The following is a 27,503-nucleotide window of genomic DNA, read 5'->3' on the forward strand; positions in this document are numbered from 1 at the left end:
TTGTTCAGGGTACGGCTAGCAAAAGCAATGGGTTTCTCGATTTTATCAATTTCTTGTGATAAAACGGCACCAAGAGCGTAATTGCTTGCATCCGTTGTTAATATAAAAGGATGTTGAAAGTCAGGGTAAGATAGGATTTGATCCGAGACTAAAATATTTTTCAATCCTTCGAATGCCTCTTCATATTCTTTGTCACTTACATTTATTTCTTTATCTTTTTGTAAGTATTTGGTAAGAGGTTTTGTAATTCTTGAGTAGTCTTTGATAAATCGTCGGTAATAACCAACGAGTCCTAGAAATTGTTTTATTTCTTTTTGACTTCGTGGAAGCTTCCAATCTTTAATCTTTCTAATCTTGTCTGGATCGGGTTTAATGCCGTCTGAAGTGATGACATGCCCTAAGAATTCTGTTTCTCGGCGAAGAAATTCACACTTATCTAATTGAATTTTTAGGTTAAAATCACTTAATCTTTTAAGTATTTTTGAAACATTGTCTAGATGATCTTCTAGATTCTTCCCGATTATGATAATATCATCCAAATACACATAGCAAATCGATCCGATAAAATTTGTTAAAATATTATTCATAACCCTTTGGAATGTTGCCGGAGCGTTTTTCAGGCCAAAAGGCATTCTTGTGAATTCGAAATGTCCTAGAGCCGTTGAAAAAGCTGTCTTTTTTTGGTGATCAGGATCCATTTCGATTTGGTGAAATCCTGATTTCAAATCAAGGGTGGTAAAATAAACAGATTTTCCAAGGTTATCTAGAATTTCCTCTATTTGAGGTATAGGGAATTTATCATCTATCGTTTTGTCATTGATCTTACGATAGTCAATAACAACGCGTACCTTACGTTTTCCGGACGCATCTAGTTTTTTTGGAACAACCCAAACTGGTGATGAGTAAGGGCTAATTGAATGTTGAATGATTCCGTTATCGAGTAATTCCTTGATTTGCTCTTCTACATCATATTTATAAGCGTGTGGATATCGATATGACTTTGTGTAGACTGGATTATCATCAGTGGTTAAAATTTTATGTTTTACCACCGATGTTGCTGTAAGTTTCTCTTCAGCTCTTAATAAAACTTTTTGATTAGCCATAATTGTTTCAAACAATTTATCTTTTTCTAATAATGATAAATGGTCGGTACGTATTATTTCATTCAGATTTTGTTTTGTAATTCCCCTTTCTCTTTGCAATGGAATGGGAGAAACCGTTTCGAAATTGTTTACTGTTAAGTTCAATTTTCCTTTAATAATAGGTAGAACGTTTTGTGTGCTTAATATTTTGGTGATTGTTTTGTTATTATCGGCTCTATATAAGCCAGGCTCAATCACAACTCCGTTACAAAGTTTTTGAAATGTTGGTACTAACCAGTCACCATTAACTGTCGTTTCCATTTCTATATGGTGCGAATATAATTTTTGTGTAGGAAAATATTTTTCGTATTTCAATTTTATGTTTCCGATTTCAAATGTTTCGTCTTCGAAGTTTATTTTGGCTTTGTTCTTAGCCATGCATTCTGATCCAATCAGTGCGTCAAAAAAATCGTGAAACTGCATTTCATAAAATATTTGGTTTGGAAGCTTATCGCCTAGTAAGTTGATACTTCCTTTCTTATTAACGTATTGGCATCCAGCAATGTTGTTTATTTTAGTGCCAGTTATTGTTTTAACATTTGATAGTATTCCTGGTCGTATTATATTTTTATTTGCACCGGAATCAATCAAAATTTTCAAACTTTTGTTTGATTGATTACTTGATGTAATGTAAGGTAAGTAATTTATGTATTTTCGAGTTCTGGGAGAGTTAAGCAAAAATTTATGTCCAATCCCTCCTCAGTCTCGGAATCGTCATTATCAGAAGGCTGTGTTATTTCTGCATTAAAAATTTGCTTCTTGTTTAAAGTTAATCTGCTCTTAGATGACCCTATTTCCATAGGTTCGGTAGGCGGATCTGTGTTAGTTGATTTTTGAAGTTTGTAATCCTGTCGCAGGGGTTGTACATTTTTTGCATTATAGATTTTTTTTTCGGGTAGACCTTTGTTGTTTTCAGACACTGCAGTTCGAAGGCTACTCGAAGCTCGAGAGTATTGTTTGTTATCTTCAGTGAGATTCTTACTTAACTCATTTGAGGAAAACTTGCATATGAATGCATACGCATTTTCTATTGTTTTGGGTTCTGCAGCTTGTACGTACCCAAAATATGGTTTTTGCAGCCCGCTAACGTATGCTGCTAGGGTGTATTCGTCTATAAAATCATTTATGGCATCCCAGTGTTGATCATACTTTGGATTTTGCTTTGCTAATGATTTTATGTTGTGAACGATTTCTTTTGTTTTCTGGTAATGCTTATGCGCATTGCCATTATCCATTTTGTTATGCCATAGTTGGCAATTATAGGTAGAAAGCTCTTGTTTATCACCAAGAGTCCCTGTTAGAATTTTCTTTACATCATCAAATGTTTTGGGGTTCCCATTTGTGCATAGTATATCCTTAGCATGCCCCTCAATTTTGTTTATAACAGCAGTCACGTAGATTTCAAAAATATTGGGTGCCACTAGGTTTCCGAATAAATCTAGCGTTTTTTGTGCTGTTTCAAGCCAACTATACAGTTGTCTCTTATTGCCATTAAAAGTGGGCAACATTTTAATTGGGTCAGGGATACGGAACGGATCACCTGCCATTGTCACTCCCCGAATGATAGGTTCATTTGGGTGAGTAGTTACTCGCTGGTTTTCGCAGATACTTTGGAATTGTAAATCATGTTGCGTTAACCTTGCACTAATATTCTCCATAACTTGTATCATACTAGCCAACTGGTCACTCAAATTCTCCGTTGGGATAGATTGAGCTTGAGAATTCATTGCGAGATCAAGGTTATCAAGAGACAAATCCAAATTTTCTATGGGTATGTGGGAATATTCTCCAGACACTGCACTTTCTTCTGATTCTGAACTAGTTTCAGAATTGAAACCTTTTTCCTGAAGCAATGCTTGTGCCTTCTTAAACACCTTGTCTTTGAAGTTTGGCATTAATTATTGATTGAAACCTAAAGCTCTATCTGGTAGTGGCTTTAAGATAATCACCTCCGTCTATCTGGTAGTGCGGAACGTGATTGTTGGAAGTTCACAACACTTGTCACTTCCCTACCTAAATATTTAGGGACGCAAATAATTTTAACACTTTCACTGCTGAATACGCGTCTTTCTGGTAGTACGCGTCTCCAATCGAAGCGTCTATCTGGTAGTGCGCTTTCGATTTACGATTTTTCGTAAAGGCAAAGAAAAGAAAAAAATACTTACGATTTGTTTTGCTGTCGTGTAGCGTAAGCCGGGCTGACGATGCTGGTTCTCCAGGTGAAGTCTGCAGGGGGTTCCTCAATTCCACGACGACGAAGACGTCTGCTTGTCGCGAATGCTCAGGTTGCGTTACACAAACTGTTTTATGCGGGAACACTTTAACAACGGTTTTGTTTGTCCGTTATTTTTCCACTGTTATCACAGTCTTTCACTCAGCTGACTCCGTACGGCTGCGCCAGTTATAGAAACGACACGGTGGGAGTACTTTTTACAAAAAGCTTACTTTATTCCCTGATCTCTAAATCGTAACTAACTAACATCGGCTGGAATATGTTTCAAAATGACCCGCTTTGGCGTTAAGCTGACCTGGCTGGTTCGCTGGTAGCGGCTGTCGTGGAGCGGAAGCGCGTGTCCACGTGTCGGGTCCGGTTGCCAGCTCGCTGTTGACATGCGCGTCGGAAAGTGCGCGCGTGGCGACTTGACGGTGTCTTATTATGCGTAACTATATATCGGACACTGATACGACCGGCAGTCCTTTACGGGAACGAGTCCTGGACTATGCTGGCGGAAGTCTCCAATGCACTCACCGACAATGAACCACGAGCTAGCTGAGCTGTTTGGCGATGCAGTCATCCTGACGGTTGCCCAACCACGCGAAGGAATGGTCGATTTGGAAACCTCCGCGCAGATTCCTTTTACTTTGTTAGAATCGATAGGAGTTGGGCAGTTAACCTTTTGTCCTGGATAACCAGGAGAAGTTTTTAACGGCGGACTCGTGCTTGGACAACTGGAAGGACCAGTTTTAGCGGTCAAGCGGGTTAGCCTTTTTTCCGGGATGATCAGGAGAAGTATTTAACCGTGGACCGAGGTTGGCTAGTTTCGCCTAATTCTTCCGACGGAGTGGGGAAACACCCAAGAAGTGCGGGACCAACATCCGTAGGGAAGTTGAAACTTTCCCGGATCTGTAAAAGAAACCCTACTAATGAAAACGCACAAGCTTCTCCGTTCAGGTCTGAATTACGAGTCGATTTTATTCTTTTTTAAGTTTAAAGAATTTATTGATAGATGGCTTAGAATTAACATTATTTACATATTTTGCGAGACGCAGCTAAAAAGCTTTCCAGCGCTCTTGTCGTGGTGTATGCCAAGAGGCAGCTCTTTTGGTAAATTGTTAAGCGTTGAATGCACTAAGGCTAATTGTTAGTTTAAACTTACAAACTAATCAATAACTTAGGAACTAAATCAAACTACTAACTTAAAACTAGCTAAGTACCATATTCTCTAAATATCAGGTTTTTCACCTGTTGGTGTGATGAAACCGCTGCTGAAGTCTGCAACCGGTTGATGATGTTTTCTGTTATCACGTCGAATGGTGCTGTGTTCGCTGAATCGTAGAGCTCCTCAAGCCGTGTTCAGCAAGGAGCGTCCAGGGTGAGTTGAAGGATTCTATTGCAACTGGTTTGTATCTTCAGCAGGTTCGTCCTGGCACAGGTACGCCAGACAGGAATGCCGTACGTTGCTTTGGGCAGGACGATCTGTTTGTAGATGGCTATCTGGTTGGATGGGTGCAGCTTGGAGCGTCTGTTGATAAGTGGGTATAACTTCCTCAGTAAGATGAGCAAGCGGATGGATGTTTCCTTGGTGTGGTGACGGAACAGCATACGGTTGTCGATGGTGATCCCGAGGTATCGCACCGTCGTCTTCCACGGCAACCGGATGCTGTCGATGGTGATGTGATGGCTTTGAGGATTGATGAGCTGGTTTGACAGGCGATGGGGGATGATCATCGCCTGGGTCTTGGAGTGGTTGATTTTGATCTTCCAGCTGGAAGCACACTGTCCGATAATGGGCAGCGAACGTTGAGCGCCGTTTCTCAACTCTGCCAACGTCCTACCGTTCGTCGCGATGGCCATGTCGTCTGCGAACAGTCGATGGAACATGCCCGCACCGACGGGAAGGGCCGGCAGGTCCGCAGTGTACAGCAAATAGAGCAAAGGCCCCAATATGCTGCCCTGCGGAACACCGGCTGGTACTGTAGTAGCACCAGAGGTTGAAGAGACGACGACCCGGAACGTTCGCTGTTGTAGATAGTTGTGCAGGATGTTCATAAGGTGAGCTGGAACCCCGAACCTGCACAACTTGTGGATGAACCCGTTGTGCCACACGTTGTCGAATGCCTTCTCGATGACCAGCAGAACGACAGCGGTGGATTTGGAAACTCGTTTGTTTCTATGGAATGATTTTATTCTCAAAAAATCCTGTCTTACATACTAAAATGCTGTGGGAAAAAGAACATGTAATAGCATTACATCGATCTTTTTCATCCTACTGCGGTATGTCGATGCGTTTGATCCTTGCCTGGCGTCAGCTAGTGTAGGGGAGGTCTGTTAATTTCGTCATAGGTATAACATTGAATTTGTTGAATTTGGTTGAATTTGTCAGCCAATGCCACAGGACCATCGACTCCGGCTCCTAAGTGGACGTGATATATACGGACATCAAAGCTGCCTTTGATAGTGTCCCGCATTCCTTGCTACTCGCCAAGCTCCAGGTGTTAGGGACGCCCGTCCAATTGCTAACTTGGATGCGTTCGTATCTCGCCGGCCGATCGTACCGCGTGAAAATGGGACCCCATTTGTCGCGTTGTATTCCTGCTTCTTCAGGGGTGCCTCGGGCCGCTGCTGTTCGTCATTTTCATCAATGACGTAACTAGGGTGCTCCCTGCTGGAAGCCACCTACTGTTTGCTGATGATGCGAAGCTATTCCTGTCGATCCAAGACCGGTCCGACCAACTCTGCCTTCAAGCTACACTCTGTTCATTCCAATCCTGGTGTTCAGAGAATGGTCTTGAATTGTGTGTTGAGATGTGTGTTGTCATAAGCTTCACGAGAAAGCGCTGTCCTCTGGTGTACGACTACACATTAAACGGTTCTGCTATTGTCCGCAAAAGCTGTGTTAGAGATTTAGGAGTACTCCTCGATGAGAAGCTGATCTTCCACGAACAGCTCGAACATGTCGTCACCAAGGGCAACCAGCTGATAGGCTTGCTTAAGCAACTTACTCGCGACTTCATGGACCCGGTCTCCATCAAGACGCTCTACTGCTCCTTGGTTCGATCGGTGCTGGAGTATGTTTCCATTGTATGTAGCCATCTGCTGCTCGGCCCCTAGCCCGTTTGAAATCCGTCCAGCGCAAATTCACCCGGTTCGCATTGCGCTTCTGGAGGGTCCAAGTGGACTACGACGGGGGGCTTCTGGGTATCGAGTCGCTGAAACAGATTTCCCATATGTCTGGATATTGTCCCTTTTCCGATATTTTTAATAACGCACCATACTATCGTTTTCTCCTGGTAGGAGGTCGCCATCTGTGAGTCTTGCACCTTGTATGCCCATTTATAATAGTTTTATATATTTTGTCGCGGCCGCAACAGTTGCCAAAGCAGGAAGTTGCGGCACGTGATGAGGTTGCCGGATTCATGCCCTACCAGCAGAGGTGCTCATCAGCGACTCGTACGGCACAAGGCGTAGAGGAGCACAGCGAGCTCTTTGGCTGGATCAAGTCAGCCTTGAAGGAGATCGGATGCAATCAGTCCTCAGAGGACTTCTGCAGCAGACCAAGATAATTTACAACATTTTTTATGTTTGCGTTCCACCGTGCTATTTATTATCAATTCAAAGTAAAGTCATGTGTTTAATTTTCCTAAATAAAATCAATTTAAATATCTCAATATCTCGCACCGCCATCGCTTGTCATCTGCCGTCCGTTTTCGCGCCAATAGGGTGTGTCGATGTGTCCGTTAGCGTAACACTGTCAAACGGGTTGTTTACGTTGTTTACACACCGTCGCCTAGGAAACGTACGTGCGAGCACGGTTTGTCGCCAATAACCGAAAGCAGGCAGTTTGTTGAGCGTGGAAAAAGTTGTCTAGTTCCTGCGTTTCCCCCGTACCGCTTGTCGGAAAAACTATTTTCCATTTAGCATGGAGAGTAATTTCGTGTCGGTCTTTCAGCTGGACGGAGTTCCCATACTGCCGCCATTGGTAAGTTCTTGTTTTTGTTTGCTGCTGATGCGAAAAGTTTAACCAACTTGCGCCCTGCTTCACTTTTACTAGGTTAACGATGAGGTGCGTGCTGCCGTGGCCATTTACCGGCAGAAGGCAATCGAAATCGAGCAACGACTGCAGGAACGGAAAAGGACCTTGGCGGCAATTGGGACTGTTGATTCACGATCGATCGATGGGGATAGTTCGGTCGGTAAGCAAGGATTAGACGAGAAAGATGGTGATTTGTCGGGCGAGAAGAAGGAACTGGAAACTATCACAACAAGCCTAGAGGAGGACACTTCACTGCAAAGTGAACAATCCACAATTACAGTTCCTTCCGGTGGTTTAGTCCCGCAAGAAAAGATCGCGATCATCAACACTGAGGCTACGGAGAAGGTGGATCAAGCGAACAATGATTGCAATCCCATTGCCAACCAAATGAAGCTTGACGAAGTGATATACTCCAGCTGGCAGTCATCCACCAGAACGGTGACCCCAACACTGTTGAACGAAAACTCGGAAGAATCGAAGGAATGGTTTCCGCTGGTTCGATCCAACACGTTCGATCTCGAGAAACCCAGCATTGATCTCGTGAATCTTCAGCGAGTTGAGCATTCTACACCGGTGATCGATCGGTCCAAAGAAAGATCTGCGGATGAAGTAAACGAACGGCCCAAAGCAAGCAGGCAGCAGAAAATATTGAATCCTGCTGTAGTTACGGGAAAGGACAGCACACCGGTAAAAGCCTTCCCAGCCGCAATCGGGAAACCGAAAAAATCACCCAAGGAAAAAGCGATCCCGAGCGCGGATGTTGCCAAACCACGATCGAAAAGAAGGACTGCCGCGCGCAAGATAAGCCACTCTTCCACCGGGCTGGAGCGGGATCGTGCATTCGAAAGTGTTGCCCAAGCGCTAACCACACACGAGCAGCGCATGATGGAGCTTCTAAAGCGACAGGAAGAGGAACGACTAATGCTGGAGGAAAGCTTTCGCCAAAAGACACAGGAGCTGGTGGCACTCTGTGCGAAATCCCTTCCCGTGGAGGACAACAGCGGGATGGCAGTGTCGGCCAACGAGAGCGGTACGATGATGCTGTCCGCTAGTGCGGTCACTCGCACAAAGACACCGGACATGCATACGGCTTCGAGCGTGAGCCAACTGTCGCTGTGCGACGTGTCGTACGATTCCTGTACCGATACCGACGATGCCGCTTACCAAACCTGCCACGCCAACGGCACGTCGGAGGAAAATGTTAACCGTAGTGAGCGCACGCTTACGGAGGATCCATCGCTGGGAAACGATTCTATTCGTACGCACAACACCGGTCAGGACAATAATGGGAACGATGTTATACGGCTGCTACTTCCACGCCGCATGACGGAAGTCCAACAAACCCGAGCGGCCACAATCATTAATGCGTACGCACGCGGCTATCTAACGCGCCGTCTGTTTCAAACGGACGTGGTGCAAAACATTAAGCGTACGATCGCCGATATCGTGTGCTTTATCATCAGTACGCAGCAAACGCAAGCGAAAGGCGTGAAGGAAGATGCAAAGCTGGCCGCCCTACGGCGTAATGCCGGCAAACAGATTGCGTACTGTCTGGACCAGTTGCACACCATATTCGTAACCAGTACGGCACGCGACCGGTTGCAGATGATCCGTCGGGATCGGTCTTTAAAGGGTACCTCCGCGCTGCCAACCAAGGTTCACTGCAAGCAACACGTTTAGTTCCACTTTTACCGTGCCTTTACACAAAACGATCCTATGATTAAGCTTAGCTTCGGATTTTACATTGGAATATAAGTACCTTTCCAGTAGCTCATGTCGCGGTTCTTTCCAGCCACCAAACGAGATAATGACGTCCGTTTTCCGTACATTATTTCCGATTCTTTATTACGATATTGGCTTGTTGTCCACTTTTCTGTCTGCTCGTGTACCGCCTCTAGGTTCGGAAGCAGTGAAAACGGTGGTTCTACTTTGTCATTCGCAGCGCGCAATTTTAGCGATCTGGGAAGCGTTCGTTCCTAAAGACTCGAACAAACAGTTTGGGGGAATGGGAAAACTATGGAATAAAGAAGGGAAGTATCGCTGTTTCCCGCAACAGCGGAACAGAAGAGAACGTGATTCGTGGTCTTATTTTCAAACAAGCGCGTAGCCGCCTTTGATCGATTACCAATGTTGGGGATCGAGAGTAATTGAGAGGAGTGTGAGTGAAAGCGAGCACACATTTTACACACGATCGCTAATGCCAAGGCATCGATTTGCACCGATCGCTGATAGTAGACAATTTTTTTGCTATACAATATGGTTTTACACAAACAAAAAAGAGAAGAAAGTAGCTCGTGGGCGGTCCTCTGTGGCGTCGCCGCAGAGCGCCGGGGGACCGCCGCACGGTTTGTATGTGTGTAAGTTTGCTTTGTACACATTACATTACATTACACGCTCAAAGTTTTGGGGATGCTGGGGGATGCGATGGAGATAACAAATAGGGGGTCAATTTTGGCGTAAGTGGTCAAAGAGAAATTTCTAGATGTGTGCGCCAAACGTGCATGTGCTGGTGAGTGAGTGAGTGTGTGGTGCCACGCCAGAGTGGGAGGATTTGCATTTTGTGGCCGCACCGTCGCGCGGTCCAAGGTTTTGGATCATTTCTGTTGTAGAGGGGGAACCATGTTTCGCTGCACGATGCTGCTGTACTGTTGCCTGTGTTGCCTTCCTTGTTGCCTAAACTTCTTTCCTAACAGTGTTATCGCCCACGGTTGATTGACGGCCGAGGGCCCCTAACCATGCACCACAACCGGTAGACGAAGAAATACGCGAGCTCTGGCGAGGGGGGACATGGTTGGATGGAGGATGTTGTCCGGGCCGGGTTGGCAAACAATGCCCTCCCGCTGTTCCATCCCGCCCATGCCCCAGCCTCAGGTTAGTGGGCCACTGTGGAACTCGGCCACACTGCCGCGTCCACGACCTCTTCCTCGGCCCCGACCTCTACCGCGTCCCCTGCCCCGCCCGCGTCACCTTCGACCATCGCCAAGGCCCACTAGATCTGCAAAACAAAAGAATGGGCCGGTTTTAAGTCACCTCACCGCGATGCGCCACAGCGTACAGTTGCAGTAGGACCGATCCGGACAGGTGGCTCACCTATATTGCTAGCCGTTTTCTCCAGGTACGCTAACGGGCCCTGCAGGTTCGGGCCGGCACCGGGCGGAAATCCGGCACCCGACCCCGCCGGTCCTACACCGCGCGGCATCCCACCCTGCTGGAACAGCTGCGCGTTCGATGCACCCATCGGCATGGATTGTTGCATTTGCTGCTGCATCTGTTGCTGCTGCTGTTGTTGCACCTGCATTTGTTGCATCTGCTGTTGGTGTTGGTTTTGCAGCTAAAAACAAAGAGGCACGCGCGTAGTACTGTATTTGCCGTTCGCTAATACTGTAACACAAGCTTTTTAATCGGTTGTACGTACTGTTTTGCTGACCTGCATTGGCAGATTCATGCCACCGCTAGCCATCAGCGCGGCCGGGGCACCCGGTGCACCACCCGCCAGATTGCCACGCATATCCGGTGGCATCGATTGTATCGGTTTGTTGAAATTTTGCTGATCCGACAGCAACTGTTTCCAGGATTCGATCTTTTCGTAATGCTTGCGTATCAGCTCATCCTTGCGGCCTATCTCTTGCTTCAGGTCAAAGTTTTCCTCCTTCAGCAGTAGGTCCGGTTTGAGGGCGGACAGCAGGAATCGCTTTTGCAGAAAGAATGCTTCCATCTGGCGGGCCAGGTCGATGAACTTGAGTGTGGTTTGATCGACCTCCACCTTAATTTCATCCTTGTCGATACCGGTAGCCGATTCTTCCTTGGTGAGGGCATGTATACAAGACTGCGGGAGAGACAACACGGAGTGGGTTTAAGTACGTTCTCCACACAGTAAGCACCTTGTCGTAGCTGCACATTCCCACCCTACCTGAAATGCTTCCTCGAGCTCATCCACTAAATTACCGCTACCGTTCGACGAGGATGCCATTTCAGCGACCTGACTACGGACAGGTCAGAACGAAAAAATGCACCAAAACTAGCTAAATTATCCTTTTTCCTTTATCGATTGTGGACAGTGCCGAGGAACGTCCACGGAAACAAACAAAAAATTGTGTTATTGTGTTGACGTTTGGATGGCCAAGGTATCTCTCGATGGGTAAGAAACAGCCAAGGTTGATAGAGCAAAGCTATGACCGAAATTAATGAAGGAGTTTTATGTATTTTTGGTCGTAAAATAAAGCAAAAGCTTTGTTTTTACACATTTTAATGCTAGTTTTTGTAGCGGATTTATGCTTGATATGTGATTTAGGCTAAACATGAAAAGGGAAACGTAATTCCATGCGGAACTCTCCTTTAAATCGTCATGTCGTTTCTGAAGGGAGTTGCCGGGTAAACAAAGTTTGACAAGCTTGACATAAAACAAAACAAGCGCGTCGCGCTGCTCTTGCCTCCGAAAGAGCTTTTTGGTAAAATCTTTCTCAATTTCACATAAAACTAGCGCTATGTCCGACGGTAAGTGTCTAACATTGTTTCTCAAACCTGAATGTTTGAATATAAAGTCCTGCGTTTGTCCCCTTCACAGAGGAAGTCATCAAACGCCGGTTGCAAATCGATGGCGATGGAACCGGTGACGATAGACGCCTGAACGATTTGCTGAAAACGTTCATCAAATGGTGCAATTCAAACGAGGCATCCGATAACAGGTAGCAAACGGGTAACGCGGCATACACACACGTGGCAATTTTAGTTAACCTCCTGCTTCATTCCATCCCTTCCAGCCAAGCAATATACGACCGCTTGCTGGCCCAGCTTGCCCAGTGCGAGTTCGACATGAAGAAATCCGATTTCTACGCCAGCGTTATGCAGCAGGAGGTGAAAAACTATGCCACCATCTCGGACACGATAGAGTCGGGCATCGAAACGGCAAAGGCACAGATCGTACAGAGCAAACAGAATCTGGTGCTCGCTAAGAAGATTCGCAAAAACCGGATGGAGTATGATATGCTGGCGAAAACGATAAATCAGCAACCGGATCGTAAAAATACCGTACAGGAGCTGGAATCGTTAAAGCAAAATCTGGACCAGCTAAAGGAAAGTAGGGCCGATTTGGAGCGGAAGCTGGAAACGAAAAAGAAAGATTTCAGTGTGCTGATGCGTGCGATCGCAGAGCTGCAGAACAAGCTGGATCCGACGATGTCCGTCACGGGCACGAGCGTGTGCGATGACGAGGCGATGGACGTAGCGTCGGTTCCGGCTGCCGACGAAAAGATGTCTTGCGATGATCCGTTGGCGCTGGAGGAGGAGGAGGACGACGCGGCCAGTTCGGACAATGATGAGGTAATTCTATCATCGCCCGAAAAACTGACTTGATTTAGCTGGGAGAGAAGTGAATACTGCCGTATTTTGTGTGTAATAATTGTGTGTCACGATTGTAATAAACACACACACTTTTGTATGTAATATATAAATTTGAGCCACATTAAAATTACCTTTTTTTTGTAATATACATTTAATTTTTAAATTAAATTTAAATCTTTAGTAAGTAATCGCCAAAGGGTATATACCCGCACAAGTTCAGTAAACGTTACTACTCTCTTCGTAGGAAGTTGCGTTGCCTTCAATGTGAGCAAAACAGTAGTTAAAAAGGATTATTACACCTGAAGATGTATCTCTTCAGAACCAGTTCGGGTAGCTCGCGTTGGGCCGGTGTTGGTGAACCCTATATGGCACTGTTCGGTATTACGTGCCTGTAGCAGCCGACGGTACGCACTCGTGGAACTTTGTAGCAAAGCTTGTTGAATGAAGTGGCCAATGGGTCGTTCGGTCAGTCCATCATCATCACCATCATGTAGCGCTTTGACGGTATCCGAATCCGGCTCACTCGATTGTGGTCGGTCGAATGTTTCCGATGTAATGAGATTTAATACCACCAGCAGCCCGTTTGTCGGCGTTCGACTCGTGTCGCCGGAGAACTTTTTGAAGAAGTTTGTTTTGAAGTACTTTCTACGGTGGTGCACAGTCAGTGGCAGAAAGGGGACGAGGGCACACTGTCGGAAACGAAGACGATGGAGTAGCGTTTTTCAGCGTAAAAAAGCTCGATGAAGCAAAACCGATTGGCTTCGTGAAGCCGGGATCGTTCTTTGAACGTTCCTCCCCAGTTGGCGCGTTCGAGCGTCTTGGGATTGGGAGAGCGAGGGCTGACGCCGGGCAAGTGGGCACTTCAGGTCGCTGAAGAGAATCTGTTGCGTGGTGGAGCAATCGTGGGCCTGCCTGGTTCGTGGAAAATGGTAGCCAGCCCAGCATGTTGCTCAAGTGCACTGCAAGTTCTCGGAAGTCGAGGTTTACAATTTAAGCCACATCCAAATCTAATGGTAATTGGTCATCGATAGTAGTGTCACGGATGTCTACACGCATATGCTTTACATGTGGGGATTTAGTTTTAATCCCTTCCAACAAGTCAACTTTCCTCCGACATTTGACATCGAACTTTAAATAGCCACATGTAAGACCTCAGAAAAAGAATGTAGATATATATTGATACAAACCGAAATGCACTCAATAATTAAACCCTCATTACTGTGCATCTGCAACGCATCTCTGGTACGTTACACCAACTCTGGCTACCGTAACCCTTGTCCCCTCTTGGTTGCTCACCATCGACCCGTACAGATGTTTCGTGTCGTCTCTTGTCGCTGGAGATAACTGAGCTGTGCGCTGTCGGCTGCCGGAGATCTTTTGACCCATCCACTTACTTACCCGTCCATCTCACCCAGTGTAGCGCAGTGTGTCAAATTGGTACAGGAACTGACGTGACAAAACCAAACAAGCAAACAAGCAACCTCACCACCGCTCTATTCCTGACACATTTAGTGCCCCTCGCGTTGCTCCCTTGCGAGGGATTGTTTTGAGGTTCACGCGAGTCCACAACAGTCGTACTACTGCTACTACTGCCACCGCCGGTTGGCTTTCGGCTCTTGAAGCAAAACACTTTGAAACTCGATACAAAAGTGTGAAACGGGGCATCCCCAGTATGCCCTCGGCAGCACTCGGTGGCGCGGCGTTCGTGATGCGATGGCAAGGTTAAAAATAATCGTCCCAACTGTTGTGTGGCGGCGGCAAGGGTTATGACATATTTTAGAATGATTGGTTTGGCTTGATTTGGCGGATGTCGAACCCGGGCACCGACGGATGGTTGGATGGCGCCGCGCGAAACGGTGCGGTGGTCTTGACGTGGACAAAGGATGAAGGATGACAATTTTCTGCCCTGTCTCGTTTACATTTTGAGGTCATACGGATAGGCTCACCCAGGGAATGGGCGAGTTAAGCAGGCAGGGAAATTAGTCTGTTGGTTACCTTTTTGGTTGCCTGGCTGTAGAAGAATTGTAAAGGAAAGTGCGTTCTTGGTGTATTCTGGCTAAGAAGGTTTATCGATAGTTATAATTAGTCTTACTTCGGTAAACTTAAAGAGCGAGTGGACTATCATCGCCCGAGGGATCTCATTTAAAGGGCCATCTATCATATAAGGATCCTCTTCCAAAGTCACCTTTGCTATCCTCAGTAGAGACTTAATCCGCTTGGAGGTCCTAGTGCTTGGGTCCTCATCCAGGTTATTAGGCTCAAAACCAATAGGGACCGTGGCGGATATTCGGTCCTATTAAATTCGAGTCTCCATAGTCTAACATGATCGAGATATCGAGAAGAGTTCCTAATAATTAGCTTGCTCATTGCAGCTCGAAAACTTTCTTGTTGGTATCAGACTGGCTGTTCTATTTGAAGCTGAGCACATTGATACTACCAAATCGGTACGCAATAATGAATTTTATTCTCAGCTTGTGGTATACTCCCAAAAAACAGGTAATATTTATTAAGTAACAAATAATTTACAAAACATCTCCCATTCTACAATCCTACTTTGTGCTCCATTTTGAGATTTTTTGAGAACCTAAAAAGCGTGTAGAAAGAACTAATATCGCATTCAAGAAGGAAAGTTAAGAAGTTGTGTCCTTCTTCATGTAAAGTAAATACACTAATACAGTCAATTGTAGTATATTCAATACTAACACACACATAGAAACGACTGACAGAGCTGGCAACACGGAAGACAGCCACACGAGCGAGCGTCGGTTGCTTGGATGTGATGGTCGGAAGTAAAAAAAGTGGACGGAAGGAGTTTACGTATTATTGGGCGAATAATTTTAAGACAGATTGAAAGCATGACACAGAATTAAATATATATGCACAAAGAAAGGGGCGAATAAAAGGGTCATAAAAATAGGATTTTTTTGTAGTATATAGCAAGTGATAGACACTGAAATGGAACTCCGAGGGAAGGGAGTTATATACTTGCTTCTCAATAGCTTACCATACCAGATGAAATTACCCATCGGATTGTTATTCGAAAGCTTCCTCGAAAATATCGTACACCAATGCAAAAAAAAAGATCAATTTGTGTGTCCTTGCCTCGTTCTCCGAGCTTTAGCCCAGATACCCAATCCCCCTACAAAAAAAACCCCTAACGATAGTGTAGTGTATTACAGTATATATACTAGGGTGCGGATCACTTTCCAAGTACCTTACCTACCCATTCTCATTCCCTCACACACACACACGCATACACTCGTCACACTTTAAGGGCCAAAGAAGGGAAAGCTTCACCGCTATGTATATCCGCGTGGCTTGCGTTAGCTGCATCGATCTGTTCACTTGTACACATGATCCACATGAGCAGGGTTTGAGTGTGATGGCCCGTCGTTGGTTCGCACTTTGTCGCACGAAGTATATGTTGAAGAGTCTCTGGCATGATACTGGCGTTTTTTTGTGTGTGCTGGCAACATGATACACGGTAGTGGTAGTGGTTCACCCCACCCCTTCACTACTACTGCCCACAGGGAGGGGTGCCACGGTCGGGTGTGTGAGCTACCTAATGTTTAGGGGTGAGTTTGGGTATGTGTTGCGTTGATGAACAGGAAATCAAGGACCCCGCTGGGAGTGAAGCGTTGAGACTTCCTATCCTATCGTACCGGTGCTAGATAGTAACCAGGTGCCGGAGTGTGGAAAATGCCGTCGCTTTTCCGAGTTGTCAAAAGAATACATATTTTCTTTATTTGGTTTAAGTAATAAGAATTCGAAAGGACCAGGCTGAGCATTAAACGAAAAAGTGGTGACAAGTGGTAACTAAATAATGGAGCTAGTTTGCAAAAGAGCTCTTCGTAACTTACCGCGAACATAATCCTCGGCACGGGCAAGATGGTTCTTATCAAAGTTAGTTTTGTTCTACCAGAAGTCTTACCTTCTTAGAGTGCTCAAGAATAATTTACATGATAAGAGTTGCAGTAAATAGTAAATTCTTGAAGATTCTGAACTTCCAAATGCGCAAAAAAACCCCCCTTGGTCACACCCTTGCAAATTGCACCACATTTAGCTCGTATCGTATTTCCTAGTTTCTTGGGAGGTGTATTATGACCGCAATTGTCCTTTCGTCGATCTCCTCGCGCTCGCCTGCCGTGCGTGTGTGCTGGCTAATTTCGACCCGGTTGCAACTATCCCCGCCGGACGATGTGTCCTTTCGTGGCGTTCGCAAATCTGTGGCTCGCCAGAACTCGCATTGATATTGATCCCGGACCGGGTGCGCTTTAAAGGGGAGAACAAAAAAAAAACTATCGTAAGGACACACACTCCGGTCGTTGCCAACTATACGGATCCTGAAGCTGTAAGCGATCCTTGATACCGTTCCGTTCCGTCGTCGGAATACGTATGCTAGCATATGTGTAGTTACATTTGTACATAAACACCAACACACACATACACAAACAAGTGGCGTTTCTTTTAGCTTTTTCTTGAAAAATCGTATGCTTCCAAAACATAAGCCACGCCCATTTCGCAGTGTGCTACGAGTGTGCCCCACAGAAGAAACCTCGACAAGCGATGTAAGCGAAATATTTCACGCCGTGTGCGCCGTGAAACATTTCAAAGCAAGCTTTGCACCCCCTATCGTGCCCGGGATTGGTGGCCGGTGATTGGCTTCTTTCTGCTAGCTAATCACCGTACGGCAGCACCATTTTTTCCTATCTTGCCCTTTGTCGGTGGTGGACGGTTGTGCCCGGGGTTGTGCGGGTTGTTATGTACAGCTTGGAAATCAAATAAGATATCAGTAGCTTTACACGGTTCGCGCTTGCCGCGGTCCGATGATAGCGCAGCCAGCAGCGGCTTTTACCGAGCAGAACACGGTATCACAGCGAAACGCACGCGGATTGAGTGTGTCAAAATAAATACACCCTATTTAGGTGCAGCAACGGTCCAAACACTCACACACAATGGAAGAATAGAGGGCAGTGAACACGCGAGCTGAGCATGTATCGCCGTTTCACCGTCGTCACGCTTCGCACCCAAGCAAACGGGCAGCATCCCTGCATCTCGCACGCTCACTCGCGCGCTATCTCTCTCTCTCGCTCTCACTCTCGCTCATTGGCGTCGCCGTCGTGGTCGTCGAATCACATCTCACACCGTCCGTGCGAGCCCGTTTCGGGGTGTGTTAGTTTCATTCTCATTCGCACACTGTACGGAAGGTTGATTGCGCGTCGCTGTTCAGTGTTTTGCGGCGTGTGTGCGTGGCTTTCGTTGCGAAAGAAAGTTCTTGCTGGAAGGCAACTGGATCCGCGTTCGCACGTGCTGAATTGTTTTTCTTACTGGTGTGTAGCAGCAAACCGATCGCGAAAATTTGTTGCCCGAGCGGACAGAGTTGCTCGATTTAGTTGCCAGAGTTAAGCAGCAGAGTAGGCTTTGAAGGTTTAGTGGAGCAGAACACTAGGAACATCGGTTGGAGTTGGAAACGGTCGTGAGGCTTAAGTAAAGATTTGCTACCGTAAACAGGTTACCTCGCGTTACAATTGTTTGTGTGTGTATGTATAGTGTTGCCGGCGGTGTTACAATCTGTATTGTATTGAAGCTTTATAATGCTGCAAAACGTGTCCGATATGAATGTCACCTGATGGAAGTGTGTTACGCCTATAAACGCAACTAACCGTGTTTGTAAACAAAATGAAACAGTGATGTGTTTATGCAACTCGTGTAAAGTGTTGGTGACAGTGGTGGCAGTTTGTTAGTGAATTGCAACAAGCACAAAAGGTTCGGGTTTGTTAATATCGCCACACGAAATGGTGTGTGTACGATTTAGTCTAACAAAGCCCAGTATGAGTTGGTGTGATGAAACTGGTGTTTGTGTTCCGGTGTGTACTGCCGTGATTGATCCGGTGATTTAAGTGTGCAAAAAGCAAAGAGTGAAGCAGCAAGTGATGTGTCGACTGTAAGCTACTCATATCCGAAACCGAACCCCACTAACAAGCAGCTGGAAACGATTCGCCGAACCTTGGGAGATCCTGGGCAGGAGTTACGGCAGCTTCTCCTGCAGCACCGGGTCACAAACGCACGCCTATAACAGCACCAGCACGACGGCCGCGGGATAACGCGCCAAAATTGCGCCAAACACAAACAATCTGGCGGTGGTCAGACAACCATCCATGGCCGTCGGGCCACCGACGGGAGGGTCTGGCAATCCTCCGCACCCGGCACCGCCGGTACAACCGCACCCGATACTCGCGCCCAGCCCACTGTTTGCCTTACCGACGCTGAACTTTACCGCGTCGCAAGTCGCGACCGTTTGCGAAACGCTGGAAGAATCCGGTGACATCGAGCGGCTGGCCCGGTTCCTATGGAGCCTGCCGGTCGCCCATCCGAACGTGACCGAGCTCGACCGGTCGGAGGCGGTGTTGCGGGCGCGGGCCATCGTCGCCTATCACACCGGACACTTTCGGTAGGTTTTGTGGTTGGTGGGAGCCTGTTTGGAAGCAGTGCTTTATTAAAAGTTGCAAGACTTTAGTGTGTGTGGATACTTTGACGATCATCGAATATCTCAATCGTGTTTTTGTTAAATATTATTTTAAATCAGCTATCTTACAATCAATACAATAACATTTTGAGCGATAGATATTAGAGCTTGAATGAAATATTGTTCTTTTTCTTTCATCAAAAATTGTCTATTGTTTCAAACACAGTGTCTTAATAACACAAAGGCAACGAACGTCAACAAAACGATATCAGAAATGTTATAAAGTGCCAAAAAAGGTGCATTAATAAAGAAGTACAGACCACCAAGGGTTGTTGTATGTAAAGGGAGAAAATAGTGTGGTTACAGTGAGGAAACTCGTGTTTTTCTAGTCCAATATTTAAATCAGGGTCTTGTCAAAGCGAGTATATCAGGCTATGGTATATATAGACTAGATTTAGAGGATGATCTATTTATAATTTATTGTAGTCAAACATTGAGGCTTTTCTCACGATTTTGAATCCATACGTTAAAATTATCATTTAATTTATCGATGATAAAAGTAATGTTTTTTTCACAAGTAAATGACTAATATAGCTGCTCTAGATCTCGAGACATTTTGCAGAATTTTTCCAACATTATATTTTTGTTCTACAACTTTCTGCACTAACGATTCATTCATACAAATGACGAACTCTTAAAAATAAAACTGTAATTTTTGTCTTGTTTTTCTTTTTTTTTAACGGTTCATTTGAGTGTTCGTTATGCCAGTTAAATATAAATTACGTCCTGAGCATATGAAAGGTCGTGGTTTGAAAATCTTTTGTTGGAAATTGTTGGAGACTACCACATAAAAGTATCAGTTTTGAATAGTAAAATCAGGCTGTTGAATATGTAGTTCTATCGCTTTGTAAAGCACTCCATTTAACATAAACGTGTTTTCTCAATTTTCTAGATTTTTTCAATTTTTTTCAAATTAAATTTGCATCAGGAGAAAAAAGTTCTGAAATAAATAATCCAAGAGGACAAATAGTGAAGAAATCGGGTCAGTCTTGTGGTTAAATTAATTACCTAAAAAGTTGTGAAAAGCTCTGTCTGTAGGTTTCTGTTCCTAGTAAATATTGAAATTACTTCCAAATCTAAAGCACAGCTGAGCATGCCCTGGACCTCATCTAAAACTCACTTAAAAAACACAAAAGCACATTAAATACTTTACACCACCATGCCCTACACCCGGTGGGGCATTATAAAATCATTTCGCGTCTGGCGTCGAAGGCAATCGTCGACCCGGGCAGACGATCGCTAGGCACCGATAGCGAGGTATCATAGCCAACGTGGAAACGTGGCCAAAGATCGCATTAAATCCCGGGCGGCCAACGTGTTCCCAAAACAAAGCCAATTTCCAGCCTGCTGCCATTGTCAGCCGGTGGACAACGCACGAGGGCCGAGCGATGATTTGCACGGGAAAGCCTGGGGAAAAACCAACCGTTTCGATAATCGATCAATTTCGTGCTCCAATCATTTCGCTGCGAACAGTGAGCGGATCAGCCCGGATTGTATTGCAGGCACACAAGGTTTGGGAGTGTGGAGAGTCCGAATCGAAGGATGAAATTTGTAATAATGATCTCCAAATCGGAAGATTACCATTTCCTTCCCCTGTGCAACCCTCTAGTGTTGACTTTTTGGGGGAGCAATTTTTGTTTAGCCCAAGCTGGCCCACAGTCCAGCAACGACAACGGCCCCCAAAATCGTAGCAAAACCTCACCAATGTGTGCGGGCTGGTTGGTTACGATTGACGAGCGAGCTGGGTGCGCTGGGGCTGCTCAATTTTCGATAAATAATTTAATTAGCCAGTTAGCCTGCTCGCATGCGTGTGGTTGCTGCGATTGTTGCAGCTGGTCGTGTTTGGCTGGTTCGTTTCGCGGTGGTTACAATTTCAAGCCAATCATTGGGCTGGTTGTGAAAGATTTTCCATTCGACGGAGAACAGTTTTATACAGCGAGCAAAAGAAAAGGAAAACAAAAACACGGTGGAAATGATACACGTAAAACGAACTGTAACGAAAGATTGGAAGGTTGTAATCGTTGTGGATAATTGTAATTTATAGCTACTTATAGACAGGCACACACACCGGCACGCTATTTTTTACGTTTTGGTGGTACAATTGCATTCAAAGCGAAACAATTGTCTTTCTCGCGTTCAAAACAAAATGAGTTGATGAGCTGGTGTGGCAGTGGTTTTAATCTAGAATAAATATATTTTCCTTTCCAGTGAACTCTACTCAATACTGGAACGGCACAAGTTCACGAAAACGTCCCATGGCAAACTGCAGGCAATGTGGCTGGAGGCGCACTATCACGAGGCGGAAAAGCTGCGTGGACGACCGTTGGGTAAGCATGATCGTGTGTATTCCTGTTGCAAGTGTTCCTGCTGTAGTTGTGGGGGGGTTTTCGGGATCGAATTCAAGTGGCTGCAACCATTGGTCTTGACAAAGCATTTAATTCATCTAAATCGCGTTTAAAAGAAGAAACAGAATGCGTTGAATTTCTATACCAAATCTCGCTCATCGGATGTTGTTGTTTGGTTAGTTTATAAAGACTTTGAATCATATCGTATTTGGTTCGGATATGTTATATCTGGTAAAATTAGTTTTTATATTCAGAAAACCATAAAAAAAATTGTTTGTTGACATCAAGTTAGCAATATAGCCAAGACGAGCTTGTTAAATAAAAAACCTAAGGATAATAAGATATCTTAAGCAGTGCCGGATCAACCTAGGAGCGAAAGGAGCGGCTGCTCTGGGCCTCTTCGGCTAGGGGGGCTTCGTCGGCGAGGGAAATCTAGTTGTTTCCCTCTAATATCACAATTAGAGGAACCTCAACGGCCATTCCGCTCGGAGCCTCCAAATATCTTGACCCACCACTGATCTTCAGATATTTAGGACAAATATTGGGATTTTCGATTTTTTTCCAAACATCACCATTTGATGGGAGAGAATGCTGATTCTATAGAAGAACAGTACATAGATATGAGGTTAACAGACTGGACGCAAACAGGAGTCTCCAAGAGATGAATCATCCGCAAGGATGTAGCAGAGGTCTTCGGGAATTTCTAAGGCTGATGTAGGCTGTTTCCTTGAATTTGACAACTATTATCTTCTGAAGCCAATGATAATTACATTCGGTGCACAGTTTTTCCCTCACTTATGTTCTGTTATCCAATCCTATCCAAGTTTTTCCCTCGCTTATGTTATCCAATCCTTGAAGTTGTTCTAGACAACAGTTGCTTGTACTGAAGAGAGAATTTTGTATCTGATGTACTCATCCTCAACCAGAAGATAACTTAAAGTTCACAAAGAGGCTTACGTATTTTGAACTGAAGTGTTTGTTTTTTTAAACAATTTTTAGATTTATTAAATATGTTTTCATGCAAACCTCCAGAAATTATAAAATAAAATAATAAGATAGGTTTTCGTAAAGATTCTCGGAGAAGAGTTCAATCTTGCGTATCTGACATATTTCAAATATCTTCTATAAATTCTATATATTATTCTATAATATCTATGTCGTAGAATTAAGAAGATTATGGCCCACCAGCGTAGCAAGTAATTATTATTCAAATTTACTTAACCTCATTTTTATTATTCATCAGAAAAGGCCTGGCCGCATTGCTTCAAATAACCTTATAAATTCGTTAAAACTCAGTTCTACATTTCCAGACGTACACATTCAATTTTTTGTCTTTAGTTGAAAATTTTCCTCTAAAGATAATTGACTAATTCCGTTTGTCGGATTGGATTACTCCTTCTAAAGTGTCCAGTCGTAGACTATATTCCTCTTCTTTCCATACCAAAGACTGCATAAAGCCGCCGTAAATGCCACTGTTTGAAAGAGCAACTAGACGATATTCCGATACATAGATGGAAGATAGGAAATTGTGTTTTAAATCCAAATGGCAAAAAAAACTTTCTCCGACACTAGTGATCCATTTACACATTCCACGGCACAAGACAAAACCCTGCTCAGTGCTGTTGTTTATTTGCTCCACATTTGACATTCGAAACCGACACACGTCTTGAATAGTTGGAAAAAAAAGTAATAATTTGTCCGTTCTCTTCTTCACTTTCCGGTCGCATGGGTGATCCTTTTACCGCTAACCTCGGAAATCGGTAATCGACAACGTCGTCGTGACTTCACACCCGTGGATTTGATTGCTGCTGCTGCTGGCAAATGGATCGACTCATCATCGTCGTCGTCATCGTCGTCATCAACGTTCGCGACAACGTCCTTTCGCCGACGGACTCAATATCCGTTAAAACCGGATGTGGCTATCCTTTGGTGGTGTAACGCGCCAAAAAAAATCGATTCGACAAACGTGTGTGCAGGACCGGTCGATAAGTATCGCGTCCGGAAAAAATTTCCGCTTCCGCGTACGATCTGGGACGGTGAGCAGAAGACGCACTGCTTCAAGGAGCGAACGCGCAGCCTGCTGCGCGAATGGTACCTCCAGGATCCGTACCCGAACCCGACGAAGAAGCGCGAGCTGGCCCAGGCCACCGGACTCACCCCGACGCAGGTGGGAAATTGGTTTAAAAACCGACGCCAGCGGGACCGTGCGGCAGCAGCGAAAAATAGGTAAGTCTTTGCATCGCGATCGATTTTTTTCTGTTTTGCTTGCTTGCGTCCTTTCACTTGACGTGCCAGTGATTGCTCGAAGGAACGTTCGTCAAGGACTCGCGCATATATCCTGGCCGAATGGAGGGAATGGAAATCAACTGTCGGTGAAGGGCAGTTTCCTTTTTTCGGTCGGTCCATTTTTCTTGTGCAAGGAAGAATTGAAATTGAACGGATACGGTGCATGAAGTCTATCATGGCGGCTTAGTGTTTGATAAGGATATTGAGGGTTTGCCCTGCCCCGGTTCCAAATTGCTACGTGGAAGCAGCACAGAAAATAGAGTTTTAATCGATATGTGTATCTAGTGCCACGAAATAGTGAGACTGTCGATGAAGTTGGTCCTCGGTTGTCCTGCCTGGCTATTTAACATTTAACATCCTTTATTATTGCTATTGTTTCGAGTTGCTTTTAATAATTAAAAAGCCTCACAAAAAATGGTAAAAAGATTTAAGTCTAGCGACTCATTAACATTCAACGTTCCATTGTTTGGGTTAGTGTGCACACAGCGCGAAAAAAAGGAACTAAACTCCTCCTGTATGTGTGTGTGTGTTTGAGTGACTTCTTGGTAGAGAGCAGTCACACGACCCATTTCCGAGCGCCACAGTCACAGTCGCCGGAATGAACAAAATGTGCAAATGAGTATAATTGAATTTCATTTCCATGTCGCCCATCGTCTAATCTTTCGTTTCGGACACAGTGAGACAGACGAGTTTGGGAGTTTAAAGCAATCTTCCAACAATGGCAATGCTCATTCAAATTTGGATGCCTTTTGTGTTTATATAAGTTTTAAAAAACCGTCTACCAAGTTCGTCTTTAATTTCGTAAAAAGGCTATGTGATATAATTCCTAAAATTTTTTTTTACTTAAGACGAAATCGTACGATGTTGCTGGACGAAAAATAAGCATCACTTTTAGAAAAATCTGCATAATTATACAACGAAACAAAAAAAAAGCAAAAGGTGACAACACTGTTGACAGTAGCGTGCGAAACAATCACTCGAGATAGAGAAGTACTAGATGGTTGTCGTAGTAGGCCAGGTAGGTTGGTAGGTCCACTCCGGTCAGCCATCCAAAGGAGATGCCATTGGACGTTGGTAAACAAATCATCACAGTAGTGCAAACAACTCTCGGGCGCGTGAAATCTTCATTATCAAGTTGGAATGTGTGTGTGTGTGTGTGTGCCAATCACGGCGAGCTGATGAACGAGCTGAAAAAGTCGAGAAAAACTGGATGTATTTTAATCACATTTTGCATAATTAACGGAGCTAGCAGCTGACGCAAACGCTTTATTATTGTTATCTTACATCGGATGACTTCAATACGCGAAGTCAGGACGCTGTCCGAATGTCTTTTAGCAGGGAAATAACAATTCAAGTTGCCGGGAAAATTAATTTTGATTCACTGGGAGAGTTTTCATTCAGCATTCAGGTACATCTGACCCATCTTCACCAAACCAGCTACCGGGTGTTTAAGGGCCTGCTTAGCTACAAACGGTGTGTGGTTATAGGATATGGGCAAAACGACCACATCCGGACTCCGACCCATTCAAGGATAAGGGGGTAGGCAAACGAAGCTGTTGTTTATTTATGACTCCGGTCAGAGTCCATGGGCTGCCGAAAAACCGCAAATCATTCACACTCCCTTTGCTTCTCGCAAGGAAGAGTACAGTTCGCTCGCTGGCCTGACTTGTGTGCGCAGAAACGTTAATCTGCTGCCCTACTCGGACGGCAGTAAAGCAGCATGGCCTGCTAGCTTCTGCCAGGCAGGCATCTTGATCCCTCCCCAGAAAAAAAATGGTCCCAAAAATCCGCCACAATCCTGATTTCCTCTCCCCGGGCGGGCCGGGCGCGACACGACGCCCGGAATGGGTGGAATGTTTTGGGAAAGTCCGGATTAAGGTTAGCTTCGCTGCTGTAAATATTGTGACTATTAAGGCAGCTTTACGGCTAATTATCCCGGGGGGCGGCTACTCAGTTCTGGGCCCGGGGCAGGTCGATCGATCGATCGATCGAATACCACGGGTACCTTCCCGAGCCGTCCCGAGTCAACCAAGGCAAGAGGTTTGTGTTGTGAATGAAAGGCACAAGACATTTGTGGTCAATCGTCGGACAGAATCGGAAAGGTGTCTCACTGTTGGTGTTGCACGCTAGACACCATGAGTTTCTACCTGGTCCCAACAGGGACACAATGTTTCACGAGCTAAAGCTAATGATGGCGAAAGCAAATGGGTGATGTTTTGATTGTGCATTATTATGACGATTTGTGGTTTTACCCATCCGGGCGACGACGACCACTGAGGAAACTAATGATGGTGGACATTATTGTGTGTCGGGGATTATCGAATTCTTCCCTTATCGCTACGTTCCGATCGCTTGCGTTATCGGGCATAGGTTGAATGTTGGTGAAGGGACCTCGTCACCTGGTGTGTTCTGTCGTCTAGACGAAAGCTTCCAAACGTGAGGCAAAAGATGGCCTTCTGGATCATTTTAGCAGCAGTACAAAATGGTAGCAAGGAGGAGTTCGTTATGCTGCCAAAATGGCAGTTACTGAGGTCTCGGGATGTAGTAGACATTATTGTGTTTCTACTCAGCTTTCACCTTCTATTCACCGTTCACGATGCGGAATTCAATTTAGCAACATCAATCGTATCGTACAGCAGAAAAAAAACTCATCTAAAAATATCAAGTCAATACTTCAACACAGTTCGCCGTATCGACCATATCGACCCGCTCAATGATGAAGATCTATCCAAGAAACGTGGCAACAGTCATACAAACTCTTCAATAGGCAGACATTTCGGCTTTGTAGTACAAGCAGTTTTGCGAAATCTCCCCCAACAGATGATGCTTTGCCAGCTGCAACGAGTGACGCTCGGTAAACTATTTTGATTCCATCCGATAGTTATGATATTATCAGGGATGATAGATATTGATGTGTTTCGTCCATTCATTCGGCCCCCAGACAAGGGTACGCCGTTCAACAAAACGGCTACGAGAAGTTCGTGCGAATGTGTGTTTCACTTCGTCCTCGTCTTCGGGGCAAGCTTTTACGTCCGGACGACGACGGGCGAATGGGATGGGCCCTGGAATGACAGCCACGCGGAGGGTGCACGAGCCTGCCCCAGTGGCTCAACAACCCGAAAGCTTCCATCCATCTCGGGCATCACGAGCTTAATTTACCTTTTGTTTGCTTATTTGTACTCTTCAACAGCTCAATTTTGTGTAACATAATTGATTGGAAATAGCTTCTGAATTACTGGCAGATCGCCTCTCTGCATCACGGACAACCCACCCCGTCTGCTCGGCAGCATCATCCAAAGCGGGCGGGCTAAGCGTTCCGTGTCGAGCTTTCCAGCCCGAGATGGGGTTTTTGGTTGCGCTGATCGTGATGATGCCATTGTGTGTGTATATATACGGAGGTTGGAATCTCCTGCTCGCTCGTAGATCTGGTAAAACGTGAGGTCCAGGGCGTGTGCGTGTGTGCGAGCGTGCGCCCCCGAACTGATGGGTTTGGCAATTTGGCAGCCAGCCATCCGATTCCGTGTGGTGAGGAGAAGATTTTTAAAATCTTGAAACTCATCCCTCCAGGGACCTGGCGGGGACCCGAAAGGTTCTCTCGCTGTTTTGGGGC

The 27,503-nt window shown here is 45.3% G+C and overlaps 4 protein-coding genes across 4 annotated transcripts in view; 3 read left to right on the top strand and 1 right to left on the bottom strand.

The window, feature by feature from the left end:
- Positions 1–7,107: 7,107 nt before the first annotated feature.
- Positions 7,108–9,462, top strand: LOC118502525 (centriolar coiled-coil protein of 110 kDa-like). The gene is made up of 2 exons (XM_036034789.1): positions 7,108–7,342; positions 7,415–9,462. Exons 1-2 carry the CDS (start codon positions 7,283–7,285, stop codon positions 9,074–9,076), a joined length of 1,722 nt encoding a protein of 573 aa, XP_035890682.1. The 5' UTR covers positions 7,108–7,282; the 3' UTR covers positions 9,077–9,462.
- LOC118502526 (mediator of RNA polymerase II transcription subunit 28-like) lies at positions 9,214–11,517 on the bottom strand. The gene is made up of 4 exons (XM_036034790.1): positions 11,307–11,517; positions 10,812–11,222; positions 10,487–10,727; positions 9,214–10,391 (listed from the first exon to the last, which is right to left on the bottom strand). The coding sequence occupies exons 1-4, from the start codon at positions 11,364–11,366 to the stop codon at positions 10,360–10,362; spliced, it is 744 nt and encodes a 247-aa protein (XP_035890683.1). The 5' UTR covers positions 11,367–11,517; the 3' UTR covers positions 9,214–10,359.
- Positions 11,518–11,736: 219 nt separating this feature from the next.
- LOC118502527 (THO complex subunit 7 homolog) lies at positions 11,737–12,882 on the top strand. Its single transcript, XM_036034791.1, has 3 exons — positions 11,737–11,890; positions 11,961–12,081; positions 12,157–12,882. Exons 1-3 carry the CDS (start codon positions 11,881–11,883, stop codon positions 12,746–12,748), a joined length of 723 nt encoding a protein of 240 aa, XP_035890684.1. The 5' UTR covers positions 11,737–11,880; the 3' UTR covers positions 12,749–12,882.
- Positions 12,883–17,458: 4,576 nt separating this feature from the next.
- Positions 17,459–27,503, top strand: part of LOC118502528 (protein Optix) — a 56,155-nt gene continuing 46,110 nt past the window's right edge. The window contains exons 1-3 of the mRNA XM_036034793.1: positions 17,459–19,187; positions 21,471–21,589; positions 23,584–23,833. Coding sequence (XP_035890686.1) covers positions 18,895–19,187; positions 21,471–21,589; positions 23,584–23,833 — 662 coding nt within the window. The 5' untranslated portion in view covers positions 17,459–18,894. The remainder of the gene's footprint in view (positions 19,188–21,470; positions 21,590–23,583; positions 23,834–27,503) is intronic.

Source organism: Anopheles stephensi, chromosome 2, assembly GCF_013141755.1.
Source record: "Anopheles stephensi strain Indian chromosome 2, UCI_ANSTEP_V1.0, whole genome shotgun sequence".
Lineage (NCBI taxonomy): Eukaryota > Metazoa > Arthropoda > Insecta > Diptera > Culicidae > Anopheles > Anopheles stephensi.

What these genes read in the sequence shown, in the direction of transcription:
- LOC118502525 (XM_036034789.1), top strand. Translation starts at nt 7,283, where the DNA reads ATGGAGAGTAATTTCGTGTCGGTCTTTCAGCTGGACGGAGTTCCCATA. An exon ending in TTCCCATACTGCCGCCATTG is followed by an intron (nt 7,343 to 7,414) that starts GTAAGTTCTTGT and finishes CACTTTTACTAG; the next exon opens with GTTAACGATGAGGTGCGTGC.
- LOC118502526 (XM_036034790.1), bottom strand. Translation starts at nt 11,366, where the DNA reads ATGGCATCCTCGTCGAACGGTAGCGGTAATTTAGTGGATGAGCTCGAG. An exon ending in AGCTCGAGGAAGCATTTCAG is followed by an intron (nt 11,223 to 11,306) that starts GTAGGGTGGGAA and finishes TCTCTCCCGCAG; the next exon opens with TCTTGTATACATGCCCTCAC. An exon ending in GAAAACGGCTAGCAATATAG is followed by an intron (nt 10,392 to 10,486) that starts GTGAGCCACCTG and finishes TTTGTTTTGCAG; the next exon opens with ATCTAGTGGGCCTTGGCGAT.
- LOC118502527 (XM_036034791.1), top strand. An exon ending in AACGAGGCATCCGATAACAG is followed by an intron (nt 12,082 to 12,156) that starts GTAGCAAACGGG and finishes CATCCCTTCCAG; the next exon opens with CCAAGCAATATACGACCGCT.